Source organism: Achroia grisella, unplaced genomic scaffold (assembly GCF_030625045.1).
Source record: "Achroia grisella isolate CSIRO2021 unplaced genomic scaffold, CSIRO_AGI_Agris_v1 utg511, whole genome shotgun sequence".
Lineage (NCBI taxonomy): Eukaryota > Metazoa > Arthropoda > Insecta > Lepidoptera > Pyralidae > Achroia > Achroia grisella.
In genome coordinates, this window is record NW_026712905.1 from 87,428 (window position 1) to 110,695 (window position 23,268).

At 33.8% G+C, this 23,268-nt stretch overlaps 1 protein-coding gene across 1 annotated transcript; it reads left to right on the forward strand.

Moving 5' to 3' along the window:
- Nucleotides 1-100: 100 nt before the first annotated feature.
- LOC131846414 (clotting factor B-like) lies at nucleotides 101-23,040 on the forward strand. The gene is made up of 7 exons (XM_059195699.1): nucleotides 101-385; nucleotides 18,555-18,605; nucleotides 18,694-19,695; nucleotides 19,994-20,186; nucleotides 20,800-20,960; nucleotides 21,572-21,828; nucleotides 22,737-23,040. The coding sequence occupies exons 1-7, from the start codon at nucleotides 340-342 to the stop codon at nucleotides 22,890-22,892; spliced, it is 1,866 nt and encodes a 621-aa protein (XP_059051682.1). The 5' UTR covers nucleotides 101-339; the 3' UTR covers nucleotides 22,893-23,040.
- Nucleotides 23,041-23,268: the final 228 nt, after the last annotated feature.

A 23,268-nucleotide genomic window follows, 5' to 3' on the forward strand; every position in this document is an offset into this window, starting at 1 on the left:
AGTGATCACGGATCCGCCAACAATATGATGCACTCCCCACTGACTAAGGAAAGTAAAAGCACATCGGTGCCCGCGTTCTGCTCACTGCCCGCCACGAAAGTGAGCGTGCACCACGCATTTTCAAATTCTCCCTCCAAAATTTGAATCGTGTCGAGTCACGTTCCAAAACCCCGATTCTCAACTCGTTTCTTTTTTTTTTCAATTTATTTTTTTTAATCGTGCGTTGAACCTGGCTGTAGAGTGCGGCGTCCTCTTGTTCTTATGTGGCTAAGGCATGTTGTTGTACGCTGCCAAACAGTGAAAGTGGCGTGACGTAAGCGTTGCATTAGAACAGATATTATGGCGGATATTTGTGGCTCTGGGAAGCGGTGTCTTACTGTTATCGGTAAGTTATTATTTACTTATTTATTTACTAATAACTATCCATTTTCATACTGAATTAATTTAATTTATAAAACATATACACTTTAATTAGTAATTAGTCAATAATATATAAATCTACCTGTTATTACTGTGCTATTCAATATAGACCTTCGTAACACCAGACCATTGTATGAGACGACAAAACCATCTCATAACTTGCTATATTTAAAAATTTAATATTTTTAATAGATATGAATCACAAATGCCAAGACAAATAGACAGACAGACCTACGCAGGAAACAATAAGATGCAACCATAATAACATTATTATTAACGGATAAGTTTATTAATAACTATGTTTAATGAGATATAGGTATATTTTTCTTGTCGTATCTTATATTAGACGAATTTCTTAGCTTCTTTTCAGTACCGAACAAAAAAAAATATACTTGATCTTGTGAGACGAGAGGGCCTTCCAAACAAACTAGAAATATAGATTTTATACCAATCTTTATAACCGATAAAACAGACAATTTTCTTACATTGCGAAAAGACAATTTTCTCTGCAGCGAGAAAATATTGAATTATGTAGAGTGGCCATTACTTACAAACTAGTAATTAGTATTTCACCGCAGTGCTCAGTAAATAAACATCTTATTATACATAACAGTAGCTAATTCTTCTAGTTTTCTATTCCATGGTAACTATATTTTTTCATTAAACATTGTTTCTTTATTTTGTTCATACCGTTATAAAACCGATATCTCATCACAAGCACCACTAGAAGCACCAGCTTTAAAAAAAAATGTCGTAATCGGTTTAAGCACTGAACAAATATTTTTCTTTCTTTCTTCTTTCTTTCTAAGTAGTAAAAAGATATGAAGTTAAACAAATTATGACATTTGTAAAAAATACAAATAAGTGTCTAAGTTGACATTTATGTAAAATATTTGGTGGTGGATAAAATAAACAAAAATAGAATATTTTGTACGCTATATACATATATTTATTGATGACGCCGCGGAATATTCGAGAAGTGTGTTTTAATTCATAAAAAGAAACAAAACAATATCGATATTCTATGCTTGACGTTCTATTTTCAAATTAATTAATTTTATTTTTAATATATATTAAAAGGCTATTTGCGATCACAAATATGAAAATAAAAATGTAAGTTAAATATGGAAATTTAAAAAATAAGCTCGATATGTAAGGTGATTTTAATTATTAAATACATTAATACTTATGAATAAATATAACGATTAGGTCAGCTCATTATATAGAGCCAGAGCGTATTAATTTTAGTAGTCGGTAACCTAAATCGTTTTATTTTAAACGTAGCAGACCTTTTCCTTGAACCTTAGTCTCACTATATAATATTATATTATCTGTGGTCTCACCTAATAATTTTTCCGAATCCAGGGAATTTTAGGCGAACCATACCTTACTACTTACGATTTACTTATTACTCTATATAATATAAAATAGAAAATAGAAAATTTTATAGATAGATATAATTATGTTCCCCGCGTGTTCTTATATTATATTAAGGAATACTACATTACATACTATAAAGTAAAGTCGCTGTCTGTCCGTCCCTATGTATGTTTAAATCTTTAAAACAACGCAACGGATTTTGAAGCGGTTTTTTTAATAGATAGAGTGTTTCAAGAGGAAGGGTAACATATAATACATGTACACCCGTGCGAAGCCGGGTCAAGTAGCTAGTATTGAATAAAGTTTATATCTCTGTAACCGATTATTTGGGAGACGACCTTCTATGGCGTTAACTGATCAAACAAAAGATTATATATTTTCAAATAAGTTACACATGTATACTACTTAAAGATTGAAACTGACAAAAAAATATAATAACATAATAGAAACATAAGAGTTGATTTTCTTGTCAGTTCTTCTCAACTGAAGTAGCTAGACTTTTGTTAATTGTCATCACCGTCACATTTTGTGTACAAAAATACCAAAAAAAAAATATAAAGAGAAAAAGATGAAGCTAGGCAAACTATACTATAGGCAATACCGTCTTTACCATAAGGGCATATGCCCGTGCCCAGGGCCCCCTTTCTCAGGAGGCCCCCGAAAGACTGACAATTTTTCTCACACTCTCACACACACTCACACAACACTTTTTTCACAAATCAGTAATGTTATTGTTCTTATACCTAATGACCCTTTTTTTTTACTTTCCAAAAGGGCCCCGTATCCTTATGTGCCCAATGGCCCCAGCCTAGTTTAAGATGGCGGTGACCGTAGGGTGTTCAAATATATCAAATTGCGATTTGATATATTTTAACAAGAGGGCGAAAGGTCCTAAGTGAATTGTTGCGGGTGAATAATAAGATGTTGTTGACCATATAAAAAGTCTACAGCCGAAGGGCGCAAAAAAAACCAAAAATATATTATATATTAAATTTAATTGAAATATAAAAATTTTCAATTTAACTTATTAACTATTATTGATGCCAATTGGTCGATGTCTAACATCCACCAATAACCAATAGTGATTCAACCCCGATAGCGTTCTTTGGTGCCGGTGGAAATGTGCAATCGTTGGTGGTGCGCAGGATGCCGTCAGACAGAGATCACTTGCTTGATCTCGTCGTTTTCCCAGATATCGTCTCGTTGCCGACTGGATCACGTCGGGGTCACCACTGTTGCGGGTAATACGATGTTGTTGGTCGAGACGATGTATATTACAGATGATGATAAACTGATAATGTGTACATAGAAATAATGATCTTATATACTAAATAACAATAGGAAAATGTAAGGTGGGGTGACACAGTTTAGACACGGCAGTGCTTAGTAGACAATATTGAATTTGTCTTACTAGACATTATTAAATGCAATTATTATTTTGATGTATCTAGGTGACTGTGTCCCATATGAATAATATATAGGCTTTGAGTTTGTAACTCATAGCACAGATAACACAATTATACATACTGATAGTAACCTACATAGATTCTATTAAAATATACCTGCATTATTTATTCTGATGTTTACCCAATTATAAATTTCATTGAAATACCTTCAGCCACCAGCCACCTTACTTCCGATGGTCGCGGGTTCGATTCTTCGCACGATACAATTTGTATTCATGGGTATGATTGTTTGCATCGGTCTGGCCGTTTACTGTATATTATTTATGCATTTCCAAAAACAATGCATGTAGATATTTATATGTGTTGGGTAACACCTATAATAAGTTATTAAACTAATAAGTAGCTATTATTTAATTGCCGTTCATATATATAGGCGTCGTTTACCGTTCACCATCAGGTGGGCCGTTTGACATCCGATTACATAAAAAAACAGCTAGTGCGAAATACGTGTCATACTGTCTCATTCTTTTTATCTCATTAATTGTTAGTGAAAAGTTTGCTTTCACCCGTTTCTATAAAAGAAAAGCTGCGATCTGAACGAGATAACTGTCAGCAATTGTTGGGGACAGAGAGCGCAATGTTCTTATATCTTCTCAATTATTAAGATTACTGATGTCGGTAATTAACTGTCTGTCTGTTTACTACTTTATAGTACTACAGCTTAACGAAAGTTGAAACGTAAAAATTTATTTATTAACTAGCTGTTCCCGCGACTTCCTCTGCGTGGAATTTAACTTTATTTTTCTAAAATAAAAGTAGCCTAAGTTACTCCTTATTCACGTACCTCACGTACATCACGAACCTACCAAAAAAGTCCCGTCAAAATTGATCCGTATTTAGACATTTCAGAGATTAGCCGGATATATATAAATATATAACAAACAGACAGACAGACTGACTAAAATTGTAAGACATGTTATTTTGGTGTATGTACCGTATTTATATTCATATGCATGTAGTAAAAAACGTTTATTTCAATATTATAAACGACACTACAATTATATATTTATGATTGCTGCATAGACAATATACATACTTATGTTTGTCTATGCATTTTGTATGTATGTATTCAAAATATTACATGATATGTAGTGTTTCGACTGGTTCAATGTCTATCAGTCACGCAACACGCGACGATCAACAATTGTGACCATTGCACTGGGTTTTTTTATGGATTACTAACTGTCCCGACAGACGTTGTATTGCCATATTAATAAAAATTGCTATAAAAAATTAGGGGTTGGTTGTAGAGGGGTGAAATTTTAAGGCTGTATGTATTTATAACGCCATATAATAAAAATATTAAAATAAAATGATTGTCAAAAAAATGAAAAAAAACATTGTGAGTTGATCCACCCTTAACTTTACACCCACTTAGGGGTGTATAAATTATTTAGTAAAATAGTTATTATACACCCACGACGAAATATACATATATTTCATCAAAAGCAACTGATATAAATACTTATATATTCGATAATTTTATACATTTTGTAAATTAATACATAATATAAAATACATAGAAGACACTCAGACCAATACAAACAATCATACAAATATTTGCATGATTATGATTGTTTGCGGTTTAGGTGTTTTATATATATCGATGTATTTACAGCGACTATCGGACCATCATTTCTTTTGTAAATTAAACCATTAAGTCCGTCAAATTAATGTAAGCAACAGCTAAACCTATAAAATAATAGCTACAACCATACTCATTGCAACATTGGATTCTAATATTCTCAAAGTCAATAATCCTATATCATTCTGAAATATACAATTTCTCTAACATTATAACTTAGAAATTGAATTAGATTGCATCCACCCACTCATCCTTACTCCTTACTAACATAATAAATGCGAAAGTAACTCTGTCTGTCTGTCTGTCGCGCTTTCACGCCAAAACTATTGTCGGATTTAATTAAAATTTGCTACACAGATAGTATAGACTCTGAGAAAGGACATAGGCTATTTTTGTATACGAAAAAAGTGTTATAAGGGGTTGATAGGTTGATTGAAGTATCGTCATTATAAAAGCTTAAAAGTTATTAAAAGCTTGAAAGTTATTTTTTAGGCTGTTGATTTTGAAGTTGAAAGTTTGTATAGGAATTCGTTATAGCTAGAACGATGAAACTTTTTAAAAACAAACAAGGTTTTTTGGGTTTTTTTTTTTTGTGTATGATAATGGAATGGTGCACCCACCTGCGCTAACGGTTTACGCTGGCGGGGCACCAGTGGAGGATGACAAGATGAGCATGAGGTCAGGTCAGTTAGCCCATCGTGACAAATTCACCAAGAATTCATCACGATGGTTTCCAGGGAGAACCGCGTGGAGGTCGACCTAACATGGTACATTGCTAGCAATGGGAGTTACTAGTTCCCATTGCTAACAATCCCCTTCCCCCCAGGTTTTTTGGGTTAGACTTTTACCTTATAAAAACCCAAACAGGGTTTTTTGGATTAGACTTTTACCTTATAAAAACCCAAATAGGGTTTTTTGGGTTAGATTATTAAATATTTTATGCTATCCAACGTTACTATGTATTCCACGCTGGCGGAGTCGCAGTTTTACATACGTATAACGAGATTAAAACATGCGGATAACAATAAATTTCCTCACAATAGCGTCTCGCAGTGTTCTAATTTAATTATTTACAGCTTTATTGGTGTATAATCTGTTACATATCTACGCTGTGGTGATCCCTCAAATGTCACGTTTTAGGGTTGCCATATCATTTAAGATTTTTATCAACAAAAAGTTCATAACAAAAATCTGAACAAAATGGGTTGTCATATTGTTTAAGATTTTTATCAACAAAAAGTTTAAATCTGAACAAAATTCGAAACATCCATATCTATCTGTTCATAATTAAACGGTTTTGAATGAAATATTAAAAAAATCGAACACAATGAAAATCATTACATAGTAAACAAAGTCGCTGTCGCTGTCTGTCTGTCCCTATGTATGCTTATAACTTTAAACGCAACCGATTATGAATCGGTTTTCTTTTTAACAGATAAAGTGATTCAAGAGGAAGTTCTATATATATAATACATGTACACCCGGACAAAGCCGGGGCGAGTAGCTAGTTGTTTATAAATTAATAAAAACAAATGTGTGACGTTTAATTGTGTTTATAGGAAGCTGAGTGTAAATATCTTTTATCTAAAAAAAACAGACACAATAGCATGTAACTCCTTACTATGTGTTACCTGCTCTAACTAAATCTACTGTTAATAACTAAAAATCAATAAATTAAAGAAAAAATATAATAATAATAACTGCTTTCATTTCTCATAAACTCCGGATTTGTGAATTGGGATTGCGGCGAAATCGAAAAAAGATTATTTATTTCTTATTACACACGAAATAGATCTTAATTTTGAAACACCTACCGTACACAGTTTTAAAAAACATCACAAACAATACTTATTAGAAAAACAAATTTTAGGCATTCCACAGAAATTTCATGGCTAGCGGTTGTAATCTCCGGTAAAGGTTCTTAAAAAAAAAATTGTTTTTTAAATCTAATTAATATTTTCTTTTTTTTTTTCTTTTTGTTGATCCTTACCACTCAGTTAAAATTATATCAAATTATACTCTGAACTATTTACATTATTTTTATTATAAACACACCACACAGACAATCACTAATAATATTGCTCCTTTTTATTTTATATTTATTTTAATTATTATTTTCACGTACCCTCAAATGGGTTGAAGCTGAAAATCAGTGTTTTGTTCCCTGAACATTGTTCCACGCTGAGCTTCGACCTTTTTGTATTGCTACAGATCACACATAAAACACAATTTTATAAATCTTATGTTGTATTATGTATTTTTATATTCTTATGAACATGTTATGTGTGTGACTAGTAACAAACAAATAAACGATATATCTATCTATCTATCTATAACAATTTACTTTGTAAGCTTCGGTTGTAGATTGCGATTAGGCAGTGAAATTGCAGGATTAGAAGCATGAATATCTTAATCTTATAGTTCCGAGGAGGATGAATGAAATCTGACTCCAATTTGTAATTGAATATATTTAGAAACAATACCTATATATATGTGTTGTAATATATAGCTGTTATAGTGCGCCGACACTACTGAATCCCCCCTCCGATCAATCCCCCGTCCAATTTTTTTTTTATAACACAGGGAACAAACGAGCTTGCCGCTCACCTGATGGTAAGTGATTACAGCCGCCCATGAGCACCCGCAACACCAGGTGATTGCAAGTACGTTGTCGGCCTTTTAAAAAGGAATAAGCTCTTTTCTTGAAGGTTTCAACATCGTATCGGGTCGGAAATACCATTGCTAGAAGGTGATTCCACAATGTGGTTGTGCGAAGCAAAAAGTTTCTAGAAAACCGCACTGTGGAAGACCGTCATTCATCCAGATGATCAGGATGGTATTGAAACCTGACTTTTTTTGGCAGTTAGCTGATGTAATAAGGAGTAATTAAGCTATTGGTGGGCGGGGTCATTGGACTTCCTAAAATATGGTCGAGTGCAGTGAAGGCTGACTCATCCGTCATACTCGTGAACGAGTTCCGCTTGTAGGGACTGGTCTGCTCTTATCACTACGACTAATTTAATCTTATTGTATACTTATATTTGACCCAAAAAAATAGTGTTGGTTGGTAGTTTGTGTTCACACGTTTCGACTTGTAAATGTAAACTTACAAGGATTATTTAAAAGAGCAACACACAAGTTTCTTGCTCGTTCTTCTTGTGATGAGACAGCTTTCCGAACGAGTGGTAGATAAAAAACAAATTGTTATGACTATTCAAAAGTGCTTAAATTAAGTTTATTTGAATAAATAATTTTCTATTCTATTCTACTTTTATTTTAGAAAAATAAATTTAAATTCCACGCGGAAGAAGTCGCGGTTATAGCTAGTACAAAATATAAATGCTTCTGAGGAGATAAAAACTATATCTCCTAAAAATATTCTTCAATTCCTGTCTCTGACAGGAGTTAACAGTGTACTTATAAATAGGGTGAGTACAAATAGATCTTCAAAGGTACACCTACACGTAAAGATCACCAGCCCATAATGCATAAAAAAATATCTAGAAAAATTGCGATCTAGGAATTCACAGATACAGCCCTATTTCGTACTACTTTGCCCTTTAAATGGCGCGCATTTAATAATGTTAATTGTTCAAATGATAGCTCTGTAAAATTACGACCTTTGCCATCTAATTTGTGTCTACAGAAGAAAGGAGAAATATACTAATTGCAAGTTTTTGCGTATCATTAAAAACAATTTTGTTATCTCATCTCAAATAAAATGAAATTTCTTTCACAGTATCATGAGTAATATTCTGACGCTTCATAGGTACATAAAAATCCTTTAGATTACGCAACATTTAATGCAATTTTCAGTAATAGATAGAGTGATTTAAGAGGAAGATATTATATATGTAATACATACATATTAACTCAAATCGGATTTGACATATCATAAGAGTCTGTAATAGACCTACATGAATATTTTGAATCAAAAGTCATTTATTCGTGTAGGACATTTTAGCCACTTTTTCTATACCCTACCATTTTTTCATACCAGTTGCATGAAACTCAACTGAATTTCTATTTTTTTCTTATATTATAATACAGAATAACCTAAAAATTTAAAGATATGTGACAACCCATGTCGATCTCTAGTACTTGTACTAGTAGTATACTGAATATCTAGTACTTTTATTATTACAAATATTTAACCCACTTAAAACGCTGTAAAGTACTCAGTAATAAATACTTCACATAAATAACAAAACGCAAAAATAATTTACATTAAAACATTTTGCGTTTTGTTTTCCTAAACAGATACCGATGCATAGTTACGTTACTATGTCGTTACTGTAGGTATATATAATAGCCGAGATTGCAACATTTCAGTTGGAACGTGTCGGTCCGTCCGTTCATTCATAACTTACGTGTTGAGTAACAAAACGTTTTGTCCTCATTTGAACTCGTTTCTTTTTGTTTATTATGAAAACTGTACGAGACAGCTTCTACGAGTTATAAATTACTAACGGTAATACTAAATTACTAGGTCTGCGCAGAATTAGTACTTTTATTTTTAATTTCATGAAGGTTTTTATTTCCCTTACTTTTTTTTATGCTATGATGGTGGTAAACAAGCATATTGCTCATCTGATGGTAAATATTTACCGTCGCCTATGGCTGGTTGGCCTGCTCATTCTACTTGTAATGAGTGTGCGTTCCGAATGAGTGGTAGAATAAAAAAAACGTGACTATTCAAAAGTTATTAGGTTAATATTAAGTTTATTTGAATAAAGATTATTTATATGTATCTATCTATTGCTATTTCTCTTGCTGTTTCTATTTCTATTGCTGTTCATGAATATACATATTTTTTTATACTACGATGGAAGCAAACAGGCATACGGCTATACGGATGGTAAATGGTTACCGTTACCGTAGCCTATGGACGTCTGAGACACCAAGGTTATTACATGCACGTTGCCGACCCTTAAGAAACCTTAATACTCCCTTCTTGAAACCCCATGCTGTAGTCAGAAAACTTCGGTAGGTAGTATTCTACAATCTAAGTGTACGCGGGAGGAAGCTCCTCTGAAACCGCCCTGTCCGAGACCACTTAGGTTCTAGCGTGTGAGAATGGAAATTACCACTTACCATCAGGTGGACAGTCAGTTTGATTGTTATTCATAAATCCATTTTTTAAGTATATAATTATACTCTGTTTGCTGTAGGTGATAGTTTCATTAACGTTTCGTTTCACTCTTAAAAGTTGCCGCGATTTACAAATTACGACTTAGTATTTCAGCTGTACCACATTTGTAATATATTAAATCATTAATAACTGTATTAACTTAAATGTAGCAATTGTTAAATGTAAAATTAGTAACTGTCACCCGCACCATGCTACAGCGCACACAGTAATTATATATACTTAAAAAAATGGATTTATACCTGTTATGTGTAGCATAAATTTGTTTTTACTTTAATTGCATGTTTTAATACTATAATTGCATCAATATGTAAGACAGTTTATTATTACCATGTAGACACAGTCACGCAAACTGACAATAAACACTTAAGTACATTGTCATAGTTATAATATTTATGACATCAAACTTAAAAAAATCGTAAATATTAAACTGAATAGAATTTTATTGTGATAAGCTACAGTTAATAATTGCACAGATAACATAATATTACATAGTAATTGCATGTGTTAAATAGACCGCACATAACTACAAATTTAAAAATAAAAAAATAAATTAAAAAAAAAATTGTAAATAATTATATTCTCATTTAATAAATTTAACAAATAATAACATTTCTCATTTAAAACCAATTCGGGTACAAATTTATTAATAACATCATTATTGTTGATTGTACTTAATACATTTAACATTTTTATATATCTTTTAACTGGCAATTAAAATTGTTGTCTGTGATTGATTCTATATATAGGTATATAGTCTCTGGTTTAATAAGAACGTTTTGATGAATGAACTGTGTAAAAAAACCAAAACAAGCTTAGCTTAGCTTTGGGGGCGTCCATAAATTACGTGAGATATTTGAGGGAGGGATCGAGTCAAATCTCATCTAATCATACGTTGGAGAGAGGGGTAAATATCACGGGTAAACGTCTCGGTAAATATCACTCACGCAATTTTTTTCTAATTGAAACAAAAAAAATTATACTATTTTGGTCCATTTAACCCAGATTGTACATGCTTAAGATTAAAATCTTAAGCGTAATCGTAATACGATTAAGATAAATAAAAGCACGAAGTAATACTTTTTATCCTTTTACAATAACAAATACATAAAATTCCATATAATTCAATCAACAGCCTATAAAATAAGTTATAAGCATCTAGCTTTGATAATGAGGACACTTCTATACAATCTTTCAACTCCTTACAATTCTTTATTTTTATTTAATCAATAGTCTAAAATCTAAATTTCAAGCTTTTAGCTTTAAAAATGATGACACAACCTTAAATCTACCCTTTCAACCCCCTTACAACCTTTTTCACATTCAAAAATAACCTATGTCCTTTCTCAGGAATAAAATAGAATAGCATAGAAAATCCTTTATTCAAATAAACTTAATTTAAACTCTTTTGAATCAGGGTCTGGTCTATCTCTGTCTATGTCTGTCTGTCAAATTTCATTTAAATTAGACAGATACTAAACCCAGAGAGGCAGAACGAGACAGACAGAGAGAGTTACTTTCTCATTTATAATATATATTATCTGTGATTATAGTAAGGTATTTAATAAAATAACCCAAAAAAGCCAAAGGAAATAGTTCCATCGTTCTAGCTTCAAAAATTACTCTCTTTTACCCCCTTAAGGGTAATTTTTTATAAACTTTGAAAGTCATATTTATTTATATTTAATCAACAACCTCAAAAATAAGTTTCAAGCTATTAGCTTCAAAAATGACAATTCTTCCATACAGTCTCTCATCCCCCCATTCAACCCCTAATAACCCTTTTTTAGCATTTAAATGTCACCTATGTGCTTTCTCAGGGTCTAGACTATCTATACACCAAATTTCATTTAAATCGGTTTAGTAGTTTTGACGTGAAAGCGAGACAGACAGGCAGAGTTACTTTCGCATTTATAATAATAGTAAGAATAAACTCGACAGTTTGTGAGTGTGGATGGATGGAGGTTTGTTAATCTTGTACACAAAAACTACTGAACAGATTTTGATAAAAGTTATAACCAGTAATATAGCTTATACATCACAATGACACATAGGTTATAATGTAAAAAGAAAAGGGTCATCTAATTTATAATATGAATGCAACGATATTACATTTATTAATTTATTTATGTAAACAAACAAGGGCAAAATAATAGATCACAGTATTGAATAGAAAAAAAACATATTTATAATATTGTCACCAACATTGTTTACCACAAATTACGATCACTCTAGAGCTCTATGTTTTTGTGTAACATAATTTTAAAGTATGCAAAAATAGGGTCGTATTTCGTTGACTCATTGACCGCCATCCGGGTGGCGGAGAAAGCCGTGATGTCATTGGGCCAACCGTTCACGTAATACCATAATACAACCAACATTATTCATGCAGGATTACCAACCGTAACATAATCACATTACTACAAACATACCATAGACTATTTATTATATACTCGTCGTCGCACAAAGGTTGAAATCAATTTAAAATAAAAGTTTAAACATTATTTGAGCATCAGAAATGTTTGCAGCAGCGTGGATCAGCAGATATGTCGGATTATCCGCTCCAGAGACACGACGAGAGTGAAATGATTTCACTGCTGCAGGTCCAGTGCTTCTGGACTTGGACATATATGAATAGAAATAATAAGGATATATATTGTAGCATTTGTAGCTTACTAACACAACATTGATGGATTTTCGAAATAAACTATTTACTTTATTGCCATAGACTATACAACTATGCGTGTATGTTTTTTATTGGTTTAATGTATATCTTTTTTGCATAATAAAAAAAAAGTATTAGCTTTCTGCACTGCGTTTCTATATAAACTAAAAGTTTGCGAAATTCCATACTCGTCCTTCCGCGTAATTTTCGTTAAAAGGGATGTTATCGTTTTTGCTTTATGTATTAACTAGCTCTCGCTCGCGGCTTCAATCGCGTTACTTTATCCCCTTAGGGATGGAATTTATCGAAATCTTTTCTTAGGGGATGCCTACATCATAGTAGCTTTATACATGCAAAGTCTCAGCCCGATCGGTTTAAAGTTGACAAAGTTTCATACGCGTATGAAACTTTGCATGTATAAAGCTCCTTACAAACATTTATGCATGCAGTGTCAGCCCGATCGGTTTAAAGTTGACTAAGTTTCATACAAACTTTTATCCCTTATTTTATCCCCTTGGCGATAGAAATAATCAAAATCCTTTCTTAGCGGATACTTACGTCATAGCATCTACCTGCATGCCAAATTTCAGCCCGATCCGTCCAGTGGTTTGGGCTGTGCGTTGATAGATCACTATGTCAGTCGTCTTTGAGTTATATATATTTAGATATATAGGTAGACAATCAGTGCTAAGCAGAGATTATGTACTAGACAACTCATGTAATTACTTATATCAGTTGACTAGTATTTTATTATATATTTTAATAAATATACATCTAATGTATATAGAAAACAATCAGACCAATACAATAATAATAGCCCAGGACAATTAGCTAAGCTAGGAGAGCCTGGATAATGGTTACTAAACAACTGATGTGAATACATAGACAAATTTTTATCTGTAAAGACACATAATATACCCAGATAACAGAACATATTCGTACCGTGTGGGGAATCGAACCCGCGACCATCGGAAATAAAGCGGTGTGCTAAACCGCTAGACCACCGAGATAATGATGCGACATTACAAAAACATCACAGTATTTTATACGTAATCGAGTTCACTAACACGCTGAGTTTGGGAGGTAAAGAGGATTTTAGATCATGTGGACTGATTATGTTATTGCTAGCAATGTACCATGGTAAGTTGAAACCTCCACACGGTTCCTCCTGGAAACCATCGTGATAAATTCTTTGTGAATAATTTGTCACGATGGGCTAACTGACCTGACCTCATGCTCATCTTATCATCCTCCACTGGTGACCTGCCAGCGTAAACCATTAGCGCAGGCGAGTGCAGTATTCCATTATCATCCATAAAAAACACGTGAGTTTGAATTCGTAGTCACAAAAGGTCACGGACGCATTCTGCGGTCATTTTGTATTGGACCGGTTTACCACACGAATTTAATTAATTTATGTATAACAGTAATGTTTTAGTAAATATATTTATAGCAGTCATTTATTATATGTAGTTGAATTATTCATTAGTTGTAAATATTTATAGAATTGTTTTATTTAACTACGTACATTCTCAATAACATAAATAATACACAGGCACTCTAGCGGTGCCCGCAGACTAAGTCTGCTGGCCTTCAGCAGCTCCTTAATAAGTCCTTCCGTGGGTTTGGAGTGTCATCTGCACTCGCCCTCTATCGTCCGGTGAAGCTGTAAAGGCAGAAAAAAACATTTTAAATGTAAAATTTAAAATGTTTTTTTGGACTACTCTAATGCCGTTGGTTTTTTAAATTTAAAACTATAAATATTTTTAGTTATTTATTTATTTTACTTCAATGCACACAATATAATATATAGTACAGTACATTTGGCGGACTTAACACCATGCGGCATTTTCTACCAGTCAACCATTGGTGGTGCAGAGAATAGTTGTTGGCGGTGCAAAATGATAAACGTAAACAAAATGCAACAAAATATAAACAGAACAAAAATATATATACATATACTTAAGAGATACAATAATATATAACATAAATATATACAAATATGATACCTATAAACACATCAATATATACATATATATGCAATAAACTTAAATATATACCAAATAGTCTGACAGTCACAGAACTAAAGAGAGTTAAATGAAAAGAAAAGAGAACTGAGAGAAGAGAGAAAGTTATAAATTCAGGTAATATTCCCGTAGTTTACGTTTAAAAGAAAATTTATTCGTAGCAGTTTTGATATAAGTATGCTATAATATAAATATACCATATATCGAGTGCTAAATCTCGGGAAAATCTTTAAATAACTCCGAGGAATAATGTGTTACACATTATTCCCCCCACAAAAGACTGTAGTGGCACAAACATAAGTCAGTACCTTTAAAAAAACAACTTTCCTCTCCAACAAGCTTTCCAACAGTTAACCTATCCATATATGTAAATAGAATGCTTAAAAATCTATCCAAACAATGACCATAAACAAATGTATTGCTACACAAATCCTCGACAAGGAAAACCGAGCCATACCCGTATGGGTGCGTTGGCGCAACTATGCCCTCGTAAACTTCGCAAATACTTTCACATGACTCACCAAATAAGACTATCGATCGAGTTTTTGAAATCATTTCTTGTATATTTCATTTTAATTACCCATAACACAAGCTTTAGCTAGCTTAACTTGGGTCTAGATGGCGCTGTGTGAATTGTCCTGAGATTATTATTATTACTATCGTCTCACTCTCTCAGATTTTGCTGGTTTTTTCCACACTTACGGGCCGAAACGAAGTAAGTTCAGTGTGTCTGTATGTCAGTGTGATTATTATTATTATTTTACATATATATTATATATCTCCCTTTGATGGGGTGTTAAACTTGTCATTGCGGGTGAATATCACCAAACAATGACAATTATAAAAGAAATGATTATTATGACAAAAATTTGCGGACTATTCTACAGGTGTTTAGAATTACAGCTTTTTGGAGAAGTATGAAAGTAAGTGGGTGAAGATGTAATATTTTGAGGCTAGAGTGTAAGGATATTGAAATGACATCTGTAGAGGAAATAATAATTGGAAGAGTTTTTACTGTTTCTACCTGCCATTGCATTTTAATTCTATTGCTAGATCAGTATACTTAGTAATTTTTTCTGTTTGTGTTGATAGAAGATTATGTGTATTTAGTATTGCAATATCTATAAGGTAAACTATTTTATTTTTCTTATCATGTAGTGTTATATCTGGTCTGTTGTGATGTACAGTTTTGTCTGTTATTATAGTCCTGTCCCAATACAACCTATAACCGGGAGATTCGAGTACTATCTGTGGGGTGTATTTATAGTATTATCATATGTTATCTGTGGTATTATTATTATTCTCTTTTCACAGCTTAAGCTGGTGACTAGTAGCTCGGATGGGATTATTATTATTATATTAATTACCGACAAATTGTATCAAACCATTTTGTAAAGTATTCACTATTATATATTTACACGGCTTTACTTTCGATGGTCTCGGGTTCGATTCCTCGCACGGTGCAAACATTTGTATTAATGAGTATGATTGTTTGGATCGCTGTGATGTTTTCTATGTAAATTATGTATGTGTTTGCAAAGAAAGTATCTAAGTATTTATATCAGTTGTCTAGTACCTATAACACACGCTCTGCTTACCGTGGGACTAAATCTCGCTGTGTTAATTGTTCAAGGTTATTTATTTATTTACCTACCAATGAAGATGAAATGAGTGTCTCCATATAACTGCACAAAACAGAAAGAAAAAAGTTAATGTATGTACGTTGTGTTTAACAATTTCTACCAACTTCGTACAGTTAGAGGGATCTAACTGTACGAAGTTGGTAGAAATTGTTAACTAAGTTGTCGACTAAGTCTAATAAATATTAGTAAAAGATGTCCGGTTTCACCCGCATACAATTTGTGGCCTATTTTATTGTGATGTATAAACTATATTACTGTAAAGTTTCATCAATATCCATTCAATAGATTTTACGTGAAGGAGTAATCATCCATCCATACGTCCATACTCACAAACTTTCGCGTTTATAATATTATTAATTATGTTATCTGTGGTATTCTAGATGTAATTATATATATAATTAGATAGTATTAAAGATGTAATTCATGCTCACTAAATTCTTTCTTATTTAAGAAAGGATTAGAATAGACATCTGTATACGTAAATAGAGCAACGTAAACCTTTTGCCAAAAAGGAGAAAAATGTATAGTTCTGCTCATTACTCTATAGAAATTAGAAATAACTTTTTTGAATTTCCAATCAATATCAAACTTTACCTACTAGACTTGTACAAAGTTGTGTGTGAACGGTGCACCCGCCTCCGCTAACAGTTTACGCTGGTGGGACACCAGTGGAGCATGATAAGATGAGCATGAGGTCAGGTCAGTTGCCCATCGTGACAAATTCTCCAAGAATTTATCACGATGGTTTCCATGGGAACCATCGTCGGATGTCAAGCCGACATGGTACATTGCTAGCAGTAAGATCATCAATCCACATTATTAACAATCTTCTCTCCCTGTGGTTATCTGAGTTATCTATTTTAGCCTTGGTTTGTAAAATGTTTTTCAGTTAAAGGGGTGATATTGCAGTGTAATTACTGGGGGCTCTACACAACACTTTATTCCTGAAAGGCTACTACAGGTGTACCAGTTGTTTTATACTACGATGGTGGCAAACAAGTATAGGGCCCATCTGATGGTAAATGGTTACCGTAGCCTATGGACGCCTGAGACACCAGGGGTATCACGTGCGCGTTGCCCTTAAAAAATCTTAATATACGCTGCTTGAAAAACCCCATGCTGTAGTCATCTAAACATGAACCACATGATACCGTGATGTCTGTGATACTATTCATGTGTTATGATCACATTTCATCAAGCAGAAGCAGATCTTGATTGCCATTTCTGTTAGATACTTAAAGATACTGTGTAGGTTCGGTCAAACGCTACATATATACTCGTAAACCTTTAAATTTCAATCGGTTAGAATTTATTTATTTATTAGCATACAAAACAGATTACAATCAATACAAGAATATGATTAGGAGCGTGTAGTTCGATACAAATCTGGATTGTAATTCAACACTATGCCTAAAAGCGAAATTATATAGACGCATTAAATATACGCTGGATAAGGCAAGAATTAATAAATTATTACAATATCGTTACAAAATCATCCCCAAGGTAGACGTGAGCTCGTATCTACCAGCGTTAACATAATGTGGTAGATATCTCACTCTTTACGATACACCAAAGACAATAATTCGAAATTTTCCAGAACATAACAAGTAAGTCATGTGTGGCAGAGTCGGTAGAGGTTTCTATATGTTACAACACTAACGACAAGCAAGGCTTTATAAGGTGCGATAGATTTCACCCGCCTTTTTGGTAGTTTACCATGGTGGAAAGGATATGAGTTCTAAAGCTTGTTTTAGATTTATTTTGAAACTTTTATAGCTCTTGGTTTTTTGTTTGACATTTAAATGTTTAGTAATGTTATCTTTAACAATCTGAAAGTTACTGATTATTAAATGAAATTATTTAATAAACACTTATATAATAAAAAATATATTTTCAAATTTGCTCGATAATGCCAATTTTATATGGCAATTTTATTATACATGTAATTCTAGAATTGAACTAAATAAATAAAAACATGACTGGATTTTTTTTTACATAAGTAGGTTTTGCAATACTACAATGATGACATTTCAAGTCAAATATATTTTTAACTGCATACACAAATTAAAGCGCAGGAACAAATGCCCATATTGTTTCGTAAAAAACAAGAAATACAACGAGTATTTCTTGTTTTTTGTACCTGTAACCTAAACCATTGTCACATCGTTTGTACAACATTGGCCTTAATTAACTACAATTATTTTCTCTTTGTTTTTTAGGTATATTCCTGCTTTCCGAAATACGATGCCAGTATCCTGTTCACCATCCGGGTAGGTATGCATCAATACCTTTCTACATTCTCACATATTATCGTTGTAATTTTGATAGCGCATCCCAATTTACTGAGTTTTCTTACAGTTTCTTTCACGCAGAGAACGGCTGACTGGAACCCGCATATACAGCAGAGAAATCCACAATGGCATCAATTCTCTTTACCGAGAAAGAGATCTTCAGAGTCCATGCCGTTGACGTACTATCAAGGAGCACCGAGCAACCAACACTTTTCATACAGTCAGAACCCATTTCAACCCCAAGTTGGGCCCCATAATTATCAATCACATATCAGTAACAATGAAGGTAGATCACCTTTCAATTTTATTCATGCTGAGTCTAATATAAACCCAAATGATGGAAGACTTCTGTCAGAAACAGCATTCACGAGAATCTCTGAAACACTTGGTGCCATAAATACAGTTGGACATTATCTTGTTGACATGGTCAATGAAAATGATAGAAACGAATCTGACCCGAACCTTCAACAACTGCCACAAGCCCTATATACAATCAGTAAAAACGTCTTAGGTAGAAACGTTACTGATAAGATAGCTCCAATAGTAAAGAAAGCTTTACCAAAAGTTCTACCTGACGCGCCAATAACTAAGATAGCAACTGCAGATGTGCGCAGAGACGATGCAAGATATTGCACTACACCTGAAAATGAAGAGGGTATTTGTGAAGATTTAAGTAATTGCCCACAATTGCTGCTCAACTTGGTAAATTTGAGGGAGTCGCTTTGTTTCAAAGATCTATTCGTGCCAGGAGTATGTTGTCCTAAAGATGCCATTGTCTCGTCTACTCCTGCTGTTGAGAAGCCATTGGTACTGACAACGAGCAAGCCTACATACCTTGTTCCGGTAACAACGCAAAGACCTCAACAGAAGCCAACGAAGAAACCTTCTGCAATATTAACACTTACCACAAAAAAGCCTAAGCCTGTGTCAATAGCTACTTCTCCTAGACCTACGACCAGACCTTCTACAACGACGACAATTACAACCACGCCTAGACCAACGACGTCCACTATCTTCACTGTTCCACCTCCCATCATTGGAAATTACTCCAACATAGTTGATATGAATGGTGAGTTCATAATTGAGTTTTAATCGTAATTCTTCTATTTTTTAATACCACGAAGGTGGTAATCTAGCGTACGGACCATCTGATGGTAAATGGTTATCGTAGCTTATGGATGCCTGAAACACTAGGGGTGGCAACAACTCTTTTGGAAAACCCATTGCTTTTTCAATATATATTCGGTTAGGGTCGGTTCTCTCTGTTTCTGATGGTGTAAAACAATATACATTGCTATGGAATATTTCTCAGAAAATTAAAAAAAGAAGAATCCAAAAACTTGTTTAATGTGTTTTTTTTACTTCAGATTGTGGACAAAGAGAGGACGAAGGCGGTCGCATCGTTGGCGGTACGGAGTCGAAACCTGGGGCGTGGCCGTGGATGGCGGCGATATATCTCCACGGCAGCAAAAGGAGGGAGTTCTGGTGCGGGGGCACCCTGGTTGGGAAGCGGCACATCCTCACAGCTGCCCATTGCACCAGAGATTCAAAGCAGAGACCGTATGGCACTTTGGTATAATTGTAATTTAACTTAAAAAAAAGGAAGTCATTTTGGTATGATTCTGCTCACAAAGATTTGCATTTGTAAATATGCGCCCTACCTACTGGCTGGCACCGTGCGGCGGCCATTTTGAAGTTTGATAAAAAATAAGTACCTAAATAGTGTGGTTATGGAATATAATTACACTATTTGCGTTTATAACACACACGTATTTTATGAACTACTTTATATATCTAAAACCGGTGAAATTACATCCACTTTACGAGCAATGTGTGTTGAAAAAGTATTAATAATAATTTCATTTAATTAGGTTACTAACTTCCATTTTGTTAATAACAATGATACTTAGTTTATGTTAATATACTTAAAGTTACATATATTATCATTTAAGCGCCTCCAAACAATTTGAGTTCAAAAACAATGTATTGGGACTGTCAAATTTGTTGCACTGCATTTTTAGAATGCTGTTACTGCTGCGTTGCAACATGTAATAGACAGGCGATCGGTTTGCGTCTGATGGCATACAGGTCGTCAGTAGTTAGTTATAAATAACATAAATAATGTTAGCTAAACTTTGTCAACAACTCAGCCACACCGTGTTATGCATACCAGGTTCCCCCCGCGGCAGTTCAGCGTGCGCCTCGGAGACGTGGACCTGGCAAGGGATGATGAGCCCTCGAGACCGGTGACCCTGAGAGTCACGGAAGTGCGCGCTCACGACCAATTCTCCAGGGTTGGCTACTACAATGATATAGCTGTGCTGGTTCTAGCTGGTCAGTAATATCCTTATCTATAGGTACTGGATGAGTTCAAAAACAATAGTTTTCTTTTTAATGACTTAGCATACGTTGGTTGGTAATGCGTTAGTGGAAGACAAAATATATATATTAATTTAGATGTACTAGTGGTCGCCCAGAGATAGAAAATCCATAGTAAATAATACACAAAGATCTTTGAAGCAGCAATAACAAATATACATATTTTAAGAATAAACAAACGAGTTTGTGTATATAAATATACAATGTTTTACCCGCGGCTTCGGTGATAGATCACTATGTCAGTCACATTAGAGTTATATATATTTGAGTTTGTGATACATTCACACATTTGTTCATACATGGATGGATGTTTGTTACTCTTTTTCACGCGAAAACTACTGAATGTATTTTGATAAAATTCACAATAATATATTTTATACGCACGCATCTATTTCTGTTTCTATAGTGCGCCATCGTTTCTTTACTCATAGCTTCGAACTCTCAGGATGTCTGTAAGAAATTGCTTTAAGCGATAAGGCAGTCTTTTCTCTAGCACATTTATGTAAAATTTTCTTTTTGTACATATTCTGTGCAATAGATATATTATTATTATTATTACATTTTAGAGAACGTCCAAAAATCGAAATATGTGATACCTATCTGCCTGCCAACTGGTGACCTCGCTCGGCAGCAGTTCGATGGGTCACTAGCTACCGTCGTGGGCTGGGGCACCACCAGATACGGCGGCGGGGAGAGCACCAAGCAACTGGAAGCCAAGTTGCCGGTGTGGAGGAACGAGGACTGCGACCGAGCGTACTTCCAGCCGATCACTGACACGTTTCTATGTGCTGGGTACGCTAGGGGTGGAGTTGATGCTTGTCAGGTATGTAATGAGTATCAGAGGTAGACTGTACAACATTGTACCTCTACTTCAGACGTTGCAGAAATCAGTATGTAAAAGGTATCAGAGGTACACTTTGTACAAAAGTCAAAACACTTCTGCCTAGTCTATTGCAGACGCTTTAAGATCAGAGGAGAAAATCTCAATAAATAACAATTGTAATAAAAACATTCAGTAAAAAAATTTACCTATCGTTCATCTCAAATAATTATAATCAGACAAAGTCGCAATAAAAAGTTAAGTATTTTTTTTTATGTATAGTGTGTCTATCTATCTGTTTGTTCACGAGTAAACAACTTAATAAAATATGGCGTAAGATTCGCGTGTTTGATGCGTCCCAAGAATGAATATACATGGACTTTTTTACCTGAATAAAAGCAGACGAATACCTGGAAAAAGACTAGTTAACTGTATATACAGATGGGAATATTTTACCTATATATAAAATTCTCGTGTCACAGTTTTCGTTCCCATACTCCTCCGTAACGGCTTGACCGATTCTCATGAAATTTTGTGAGCGTATTGAGTAGGTCTGAAAATCCGCCAACATCTATTTTTCATCCCCCTAAATGTTAGAGGTAGTCCACCTCTAATTTTTATTTTTTTATTTTTTAGACAAAATTACTAGTTTTTATTTTTTTATGATACAACACACAAAAATACATACAATCCTAAATTTTCACCCTTCTATCATCAACCCCTATTTTTTTATAGCGTTATTAATTTATATGGCAAAACAACGTTTGCCGGGACAGCTAGTATCTATATATACAGTTACAGCAGCTACGGGTAATAAAATATTTCCTTTCCTCGGCAACAATAAACGTACCTAAACACTCCTTACGCGGCTCTAACCTAATGTCCATTTGAGCGTTATTTATTTTTCGCAGGGTGATTCCGGCGGACCGCTGATGCTTTTAGCGAATGGCCGATGGACGCAAATAGGCGTGGTTTCCTTCGGGAACAAGTGCGGCGAGCCGGGATATCCGGGCGTATACACCCGGGTCACACATTACAATAATTGGGTACACCAAAACATTTTGTAGAGAACGTTTCTTTGCTACGAATATTATACAAAAGTTTTCTCTGTACTGTGGTTGACCTGTGGTTGACCGGTAGAAAATAACTTAAGGTGTTAAGTGCGCCATATGCACTTTGTTGTATATATGGAGTAAAGTTAAATAAATAAATAATATGTGCAGAAGTGAAGATAAAAGGATATTTGTTAAGAACGACAATATTTGATGAAAATTTGGTATACAGACAGATATATTATGGTAATACATGAGATATATTTATCTCTCTAACGCGATACTCTTGGCGTTAGTGTAATACGACTACGTTTTTTTAATAAAAATTAAAATTACATTAACTTAATTTCTGAGAGCCCAAACAATTAAAAATTAAAACAATTATTAAATA